Source organism: Eutrigla gurnardus, assembly GCF_963514095.1.
Source record: "Eutrigla gurnardus genome assembly, chromosome: 7".
In the NCBI taxonomy this organism is placed as follows: domain Eukaryota; kingdom Metazoa; phylum Chordata; class Actinopteri; order Perciformes; family Triglidae; genus Eutrigla; species Eutrigla gurnardus.
The window spans coordinates 16320749-16330079 of record NC_139921.1 but is presented as its reverse complement, the minus strand read 5'-3'; the positions used below and the strand labels follow the sequence as shown (position 1 = coordinate 16330079).

At 47.1% G+C, this 9331-nt stretch overlaps 1 protein-coding gene across 1 annotated transcript in view; it reads right to left on the bottom strand.

Moving 5' to 3' along the window:
• Window positions 1–35: 35 nt before the first annotated feature.
• LOC311016318 (cysteine-rich motor neuron 1 protein) overlaps window positions 36–9331 on the bottom strand; it is a 29734-nt gene continuing 20438 nt past the window's right edge. Inside the window, exons 9-15 of the mRNA XM_084013942.1 lie at window positions 7126–7247; window positions 5895–6113; window positions 4952–5167; window positions 3631–3852; window positions 2701–2823; window positions 2251–2429; window positions 36–1823 (exon numbers count right to left, since the gene is read on the bottom strand). Of these exons, the coding sequence (XP_083870068.1) occupies window positions 1629–1823; window positions 2251–2429; window positions 2701–2823; window positions 3631–3852; window positions 4952–5167; window positions 5895–6113; window positions 7126–7247 (1276 nt within the window). The 3' untranslated portion in view covers window positions 36–1628. The remainder of the gene's footprint in view (window positions 1824–2250; window positions 2430–2700; window positions 2824–3630; window positions 3853–4951; window positions 5168–5894; window positions 6114–7125; window positions 7248–9331) is intronic.

Below are 9331 nucleotides of genomic sequence, written 5' to 3'. Positions count from 1 at the left end.
TCCTTTCCCCCCGTACTGATCAGATTGGTACGGAGCCTCTAGCTGCAACAGCATGTTCACTTGAGTGGTTTAACATCTCCACGGGCTTAATATGCCTATCAAATCCCTGATTAGGGACTTTATCCCTACAAGAATCTTGCAGGGAGCTTAATGGGGGGAAAAAAAGGAAAAAACACTGGCTCCAAAGAAAAGTGCTACGTCTCATTAACATGCTCTGTAAGGTGTATCATTATGTACAGCTACTAGCGAGCTCCCCTTGCACTCTTCCACATCATTCTTTGACGAGAACCATCAGTGTACAACAATATCGCTTCACCTTAATATTGGGTGAATATATTACTGTCTTCAGATTCCTTGCTCTGGGAGAACAGTTATTAAATGAAAACGAGATATGCATTAAGGCTATAGAATTAAGGCTTTGAAAGGAATTGATACTATCGGTAACATTCGGTGTGGACACACACACACAAACACACACACACACACAGCTGTGAATAAAGGTAGGAAGTGAGGCATGGTATCAAAGGCATTCCTCATAGATCCAGATGAAGCGTCTGCAGTCAATAAAATGACCGTCTTCTTCCTGGATGGCCATCACTCCACTTGGACTCTGCGATTTCTGTAACGATGAAGCTGATTCCTCCTGGAAGAGCTGAGGTCAGACGAGCTGGAGAGGAAAGATGAAGACTACCGCCTACTGTATTGTGGACAGAAGTTCAGAGAGGGGGAAGTTCACATATTTCATTTTGTAGAATTGGTAGAAGGAAGAAACGAGGAAGCATGTCCTTCCTGAACATCGGGAATGTTTAGACTGGCATATTCGAAATGTTTCAATCTGGCCCCACAGAAACACCCATAATAGAAATGAGAGGTGGCCAAGTACAACACTACAACTAGTACAAATACTTTAGAAATATACAAAAACTAAGATGGAAACCACACATTCTAAAGCAGGGGGGTTGGGGATCAGGGGGGTCTATATAAAGCCTGTTGACTTATTATGATTTGGCTTCTGAACCCAATATGATCCAACTGGATTATCAGTTCCTTTGGCCTCCCTGCTGATGGAAATGATTACATCCACGAAGAACTGCTGAACTCAAGGAGGGGGCGGCATCTCCACACCGCCTTTTAACTGCAGCCCAAACCCCTCTCCTAAAGCTCTTCATGCGCCTCTTATTGCCTCAAAGTTCCAGTTTCAAAGGAGGCAATAATAAGCAATAATATTACAATGCTCACAGTCAAAGTCTGATTCTGACGGAGGAACGTCTCCGGCTGCTTCCCTCTGTGTAAAAGTAGAGCCTGGAGTGGAAGTGTTCTTTATGTGTCCGTTCGTCCATCCACCTCCCAGCGTCTCCCTCCACCGCCAAGAAGAAGACGGACACTAATGAAAAGAAACAGGTCGCTTGCTTTGTCTCTTGTCGAGCGTCCTCAGTTTCACAAAGACAGAAGGTGTGGGAAGAAGGCGGCGGCGGCACCCAAGGTGTGTGTGTGTGTGTGCACTGTTGCACTCATCACCATGGATACAGCAGTAAGAGAGAGTGGGAGGTGCCGGACAGCTCCGATCTGCAGAGTTTGAGCAGAGTTTTTCTTTTTCTGTTTTTTTGTTTGTTTTGCTGTTGTGTCGTTTAGCGCGGCGTCCAGTCGTTTCCCAGGCTCAGCTTGGCCCTGGGGATGGTCATCTTGTCCACGCAGGTGGAGTTCATCTCTGGAGAGAAATGGATGATGCCACAGTCGTTCTTCACATTCTGAAACTTGTTTTCCTTGGAGGGCTCCATGTAGACCACCGAGTTCTTGTTGACGTGCTTCTTCAGGATCACCGTCTAAGCAGAAGGAGAAAGAAATCATAATCCCTTGTCGTTAGAGCGGAGCCATAATGCAGGTCTTGACAGCTGCTAGGTGGTGAAAGCTTACTAATTGATGTCGGCTTGCACAAGATGGGCTTCTGACGCTACGCTGACAAATTCACATTTTCTGACGCTAAGATCTCCTTTCATGGTAGTGTTGTAGACCCTGATGATGGACGCGACCTTGTTCCAGTTGAAAGTGCGGCGCGAGGGGAAACTGCATTAATCCTAAACGTCATGACAGCTTTAGCGCTGGCTGTAGCAGAAGCTGAAAGATCAAGGGGAAAATGCCTGTGACCCGTCCACGCCGTTATTTATATGAGGGACTGTGTGTAATTTAGCCCCATTTTAAGCCTTCAAAAACACGCAGCTGATTTATGTGTCCGACACGTGTACTTCTCACCTTCTTTGGGGCGCTGTAGCAGGACATCTGCACCCACTTCTTCTTCCTGTTGATGAGCAACGCCACGACGAGGAAGATGATGATGGCCAGGAGGAGACCGGCCAGGATCCAGGCTGCCGACTGGTAGATGAGGGCCATCTCTGTTTGGCTGGGGTAACCCTCACCCAAACCTGGTTCGTCTGTGGGACACGGACAACGTTGATATCGGATATCCAGTGTTATCAAAATCTAAATTGGAAACGGCTTTTTTCTTGGCAGATAATGTTCATTCATCACTATTGCCTAACTTACTTATCAGTCATCTCACATGTTCCAAACACCAGTACAAACATTTGCAGGGATTGGCAGGGAGAGTACACCATCCAATAACTAGGATGGTGTTATCACTACTTGCGTGTATTAAAGGGGAATACGGAGAGGAGTGTGTGGGCGGATTTAATGAGCAGTTACCTGTATCAGCGATGACAGGCGGAACAGTGACAGTGGTGATCCACATGGCACTCTCCTCCGTAATAGTGGCTGTTGTCTTGGGGGCGTTGGTAGACACCATTACCGGGACTGACGTTGTAATTTCTGTCCAGACAGGATACGAGAGCCATTATTTTACTATGTAATGCAAAACCTTCCATCAATAATATTTCTAACTGTGAGTGTGAACCCGGTGTCTGGATCTAAAAGCTGTGTTTACATGAACTGTCCCCTTTAACATCCACTGCACCGCTTTGTAAAGGCATTACGTTAATAGCTCTGTTTTCCATCGGGCAAATAACAAAAACAAAGGCCAGAAAACGACTACATATCAGCGTGAACAATGGGAGCCTATGCCGAGGTTTTCCTCTATAGGAAAAGCTGACACGGAGCTTTGCCTTCCTGTGCTGCCACAGAGTGAGCGTTTGCGGGCCCGATTCAGCCGGGGACAGGAAACACGTGTGAATGTGCGGATGCTCGAGGAATGTTTTCGCTCCGAGTGGACCCTGTGTGTGAGTGTGTGTGAGTGTGTCACGTGGAATGTTGTTGCGAGTGACGGTGTCTGCCCATGTAGCGCCAGAGTGGCTGTGTCCGACGGACAAACGCATACACACTCTGTCTGGAAAACCGGCATTCCCTCGGTGACGCCCTCTTTTTCGCCTCTTTTTTTTTTGACATGCTGCATTATGAATTACAACTTTCCCAACAACAGGCTGTGCCTTGTTCCAGAGGTTCCACTTATTACATATATATAAAAAAAAAGATGGCAGTTTTGCACAACTTCTTGTTCTCAGTTTTCTAGAATGAAATAAACTGTGTATTTGCAGTGTAAGAAAATGACTCAAAGCGGCCTCCTTGGCACGGATACGCATAAAGGCAGCTTTCTCTAAGGAGACGCACCTAAATACTCACCGAGGCAGTGTGGGCAGCACTGGCCCTTGCGCAAGACAGGCACCCTGCAGTTGGCGGCCGGACAGCGCTGAGAGAAACACTGAATGGTGCCGTTGTTGCAGGTGCAGCTGGTGCAGGCGTTGGCCTTCCAGGAGTCGCCGGCCAGCAGCACGTCTCCGTCGCTGGTGATGCAGTACTCCTGCTGGCTTTTGTTCACTGGCAGCAAGGGGCTCAGCGTCTCCTCTGCAACCGCACACAAGTAGAAATAGGGTTAGTAATGAGAACGCACAAAGGTCAAGGTGCCGTGGGCCATGCTCGTGCTCCAACCTATTTCCTTGCTTAATTGGACTTGGCTATGTAAGGGTTATAGCCTAACTTTGGCTTGTAGAGGATTGCCATTTTCAAAAGCCTAATTTTGTCGGAGTTATATATAAGTGCTTCTCCAGAGGCCTGCTTCTACATGACTCCTGCATTTATCCCAGCGATATAACATCTCAATCCTCTAAAGTTATTGGGCCTTTAGGGTTACTGTACATTTGAGATAAGATACCTTAGTGTGCGTTAAACACAAACACAAGTGACTCCATATGGCAGATGTCCTTATCTCTCTGTGTCATCAGACCCCCGCGGGCCTGAGATCTACGACCCCCTCACGACCAAAGACTTCAGTTTGCGTGTACGCGCCGCACTCTCCTACTGTACACATACATCACAGGACCTGTCAGTGAGATGTGTATTATTCCCACATTCCTGGTGACCAGGCCCATACATATATCAAAGGCTGGCCTCCGACAATCTGCTTTTGTGGAGGGAGATGCAGCGATAAGGCGGGCCGGCATTCTCGAGGAGCAACTCTCCGGCGCAGTCATGCATTGCTGATTTGTGGGCCTCATGCTCGGGAGTGCTTGGGATATGTTGATTCTACGTGTATAAAAAGGAGGCTTGACTGTTTGGTCTGTCTGGCTTGACAGTTGCACATAGAATACGTGTTGTTTTGTTTTCACCTGGACATTTGTGTCAAAGTTTATTCCCACAACCGGAGGAATTAAGACTCTATAAGAGAGTTGGGTGAAGCTCCGGTGAAAGTAGTCCACATGTGCTGCCGCCTGCCTGGAGGACCACTATGTAGATCCAACCGGTCTTGGCTGGTTTCTTTATGGGTCTGTGTGTCTAACATAAAACTGCCCGACAGAGTGCAACATGCAAGGCCTTCCAACACCACATGCTGATAGCACATCCAAAACAGATTTATACTTCCCAACTCACTCCCCCAACTTGTGACGCCTGCTGAGTTTTATCAGAAATCCCCCCCTCCTTTCCTGTAGCCTTTTTTTTTCGTTACCTGGACACACGTGGCAACAGGTGTCCTTGTTCCTGGTTGGCGTCTGGCAGAGAGCCGGGGGACACACTTCAGTGTCGCACAGGACACGTCCCTTCCTGCAAGTGCACCGTGTGCACTCGTCCAGGTTCCAGGTCTCCCCCTCCACATAGAATTCCCCCCCAGGTGCTCTGCACACCACCATATCCATCCCCTCAAGCTGACCGCTGCCTGACTCATCTGCAGGAAAAAAGAGGAGGGGGAAAAAAAGGAAACAATCACGTGTGTGCTATGTCAGATTCACATTCTGCTCTGTGCCAAAAAAACATTCATTCACATCATAAGCTACGGCATGAAGTGAAGCAACGGTCTTGAGCGAGTAAACAGAGTCATAGTTTATTAGAATAAAGATGCATGGGAGACCGCTAGCCAATAAAAAGGAGCCTGAGATAGTTTAGGGTGTTGTCCACGTTGTGTCCTTCTGTCAGAGTAGCAGACATCTGCGAAGAGTTAGCTTATTGTCCCCTGACTGCAAAGTGTGAGGAGCTTCTGAAAATTGTAGACATTCTTTCACTCCTAAATATTTGAAGAGCCAACTGAGTCACTCGTCCATAAATATCCTGCATGAGTTGGAGGGTTTTGGATAAAAAAAAAAAAAAAGTGTGGGTGTGGATATGTGCGCCTTCCATTTTTAGAGAAACAGACGGAGACTGTGTGTTTAAGTGGTCAGCCTAAAGGCCTAAAAGCTGGCCTATGATCCAAGGCTCTCTACCCAATGAGCTGTTAGGAGACTGTTTACTGTGTATAGAGTACTCTGTGTGTGTGTGTGCACGTTGAAGCTAGCTTGTGTTTTAATTACACAGGGTTCAAGGCATCTGGCCTGTGATTCAGATCCATTTCAGAATGTACGGGGTTCAAGCTGGCACAATAAAATAAGGTCAAAAATAAAAGACTCGCAGAGACGTACCCTCGCATGTAGGACAACACTGGTCAGGCCTCACAACTGGCTGAGAACAGCTGGGCACGGGGCAGGATATGAGCACACACATCTCCCGCCCGGAGTGGCAGTAGCAGTCCCGGCAACCGTCGTGCCAACCGTCTCCTTCCTCGTACCGGTGCCCGTTGGAAGTGAGGCAGTAGCTGGGCATCGGGGCGGGGGCAGTGGTGCTTGGGACATGGCCACTTTCTGGAGACACAAACACGGAAAGGCTCAGACTTACTGGGGCGGCTGAGGACTTGTGGAATAGCTGTGCAAAACTTCAAAAAGCAATAAAGCCTGCTTTGCTAAGAGAGCCTTTAAATCCACTGTGGATATTTCATTAAGTACATTTATGATTTACAGTAAAATGGGGCAGTATTACTTAGTCTTAGGGTCCAACTTTATTAGAGAGTAAAGTGAGAGCAGTGAGAATATTTGATCTCCCGTTATTACATATTTATGTCCCATTAATCAATGTTTAATCCAGCCACAAACGAAGCTTAAGAAATTTCCCACACTTTTGGTCAACTGACTAAAAAACTCAAATGTTGTAGAGACACATGGACGCTTTGAAGGGCCCAGTAACTGGCAACAGCACGTGTTAAACTCTGCATGACTCTCAAAGTTTGTAGGGATCCACTAGAACAAACACTGTACTGTTGCAGAGTTCAGGCAGATGTTTCTCTTCTCTTATTTGAATCTTTAAAAACACACACAAAAGTTTCCTGTCCCTCAATATTTAAAGAGTCCACAGAGAGACTGATACAAGAGAATCAGGTAAACAGCAGTTTATAGGTACGAGTCTGCGTGGCGTGCCTCTATTTGTGGAGGAAAACCACAAGTATATTTGAAGCTGAACTATTTATAATGCAGCTAAACTGGCAAAAATAAACACATCAGATAAAAATTGCTTTAAAATCAAATTGGAGTTGCACACACCTCCCACCCTCTCACCTCTAACACTGCCACAGTCAAGAAGTTGAGCTGTAGTTATGTATCAGGAGCTACTTCTTGTTTTATAACGTAAGATTTTGCTATCATCAAGTTAATGTAGGGGTAATATATTGACATATCATATCAGGATAGGGGTAATTAGATATTGAGATGTGTTATGTTTGGGTGACCTTTAGCCTGAGACTGGTGGTAAAGGGAAGGTCAAAATCCTTCATCCTCTGACATCATCCCCCACCATTGAGGTGTCAGAAATATTGTCACTTACCTTTACACATGCAGACGGAGCAGCCCTTCCTGTTCTGTCGGTAGCCGTCGCTGCAGTGCTTGTCACAGGTGAAGGGAGGACACTTGACACAGCGACACATCTCACAGCCGTGCTTGTTCCTCCTGCAGGGCGACAAAACATGAACGTAATGAAGCACACACAGAAAAGTACTGAATTATTTGAAGAGCTTGTGAGGAAGTGAGAAGGCTGAAAAAAAAAAAAAATGGCTTCCACATCGAGGATAGCTCCAAGATGAGCAGGGGCCTGTGGAGCAACGTGGTGTTGCGATTGAGTGAAACCCAGATGCTCAGGTCTGGTATAATCAACATCTGGAGCTGCTTTCCCCTCTCTATATTAGCTGCCTTTGAAGAAGACCTAATAAAAGGCTGACACGTGACATCCCTGTGGTTTGCACATCATACCAACCCAGGGACTCTTGGAAGAAGCAATCTAAAGCTGATTCACATGCTTTCAATCGCTGCTCTGTTGCCATCCTTATTGCTCCAAAAGCTTTTGGCGGACATATAAGAGCCCTAAAGAGCTGCGGTCAGATACGAGCTGATGTGGGCATGTTGATTGGGGAAAGGAAGAGAGAGAGAGATAGAGGGACCTATGGTGGTCAGGTATAAGCTGTTGGCTGATTTATACATTAAGTAACAACTTACCTAAACTGACCAGATACAAAACTTTGTGAGAGCAAAGCAATGTGGGATATCCTCAGATAGGAGCCGTAAGAAGCACAGAGGGTAGAAACGGGCCATTTGAGTCCAATTATCTTCCTTCATAAAACATGGATGAGCTGCAGGTTGATAAATTGTTAAAAAGCCCCAGATGAAAGAATGACCTGCATATAAACTTCTCTCCTTCTATGCCTCCCTGTCTCATTAGGCCTCTCTCACCCAGATAGCCTCCCTCCTTAGCACCACTCCCTAAAGGTAAGTGATGATTTGATGAAGCAGTGGCTTCGTTGGCCCAGGCTAATGACTCTATTAATCGTAATCTGCCGGGGCAGCATAAATGAAAGGTGCCCTCGAACTCAGTGCTGTGTCCCACAGGGAGGACGAGCATCTCAGGCTCAGCACACAGAGGGCCCTATCTATGCTGAAACAGCAATAACGGCTATTGAAACAACACTGTGAGGGCTTGGCCAGCGCCCCACTGTACAAATACAGAGACAGAGAGTGCTGCGACCTTAGAGCAAGGCTTTGTTTAAAGATGATGTGTGGAATGCCAAGCAGCGCTCTGGGCTCCAGGGGGATAGAGGGGGCTTGGGGAGGCACTGGGGGCCCCGGGGCCCTGGGACTGCTGGCTCTGCACAATTTCCAGTGTGCAGAGACTGTGATGGCCAGAAGAATGCCATTCATGACCCGTGAGGTCACAGTGATGATTTTGAGCTATGAAGGAGGGAAAACACGACTTGAGTCGTAATAACGGCCCTGAGAATGTCCTCCGTCTGGGCCGGAGAGGAGTGTTGACAACGTGGTTACTCATAAGTGTATACGGTTTACAGTCATCCTGTTTTATGACTTTGGTTTGCGATATGTACATTACAGTACACACAGGATGTCGTGAATCCAAGCAGTATAAACACAGAGATCCTTTGTGCCTTGTGTCTTTGTGGTGGCTGCATGCAGAGGTCCTGTGTGAGAAGACAGATCTGCATTGTAAGGCTGGCAAGCTCTCAGAGGATTTCAGACTTCTGAGGCTAGACCTTAACAGCTGCTTATGAAGGATAAAGCCAGGACTTCCTGCTCTTCTTTTACCCACAGGGTCCCCCCTCATCCTCTCTCCTATCCTCTCTCCTCCATCCCACGCAGACATATCGGGCCCATCTTCAAGCCTTGGCTCCGCAGAGCGCGGTGGAGATACGCGAAAGAATCTCAACTGTATATGTCTCATAAAGACTGCTTTTGTCCTGATGTGTTTTCGATCTGTGTTTTCTAAGAAGGCACGATGATTTATTGCGCCTGGGGACCCAGCTAGTCCCGGTAGAGAGCACTTCCAGATGTTTGATTGGGTTAAATGGGATTAGGAGGAGAGGAGTTGCGGGAGGCTGAAGGGCTGGTGAGGACCTCACAGTGAATCACAAACATGCACAAACAGAGATTTAGAGACCTGGGATCGGCCACCAAGGTAGGCCTTTTGATCTTGCATGCCAAACTACTGTTGCAATAGCCTGCTCTACTTCCTTTTGATCAGGACCAGA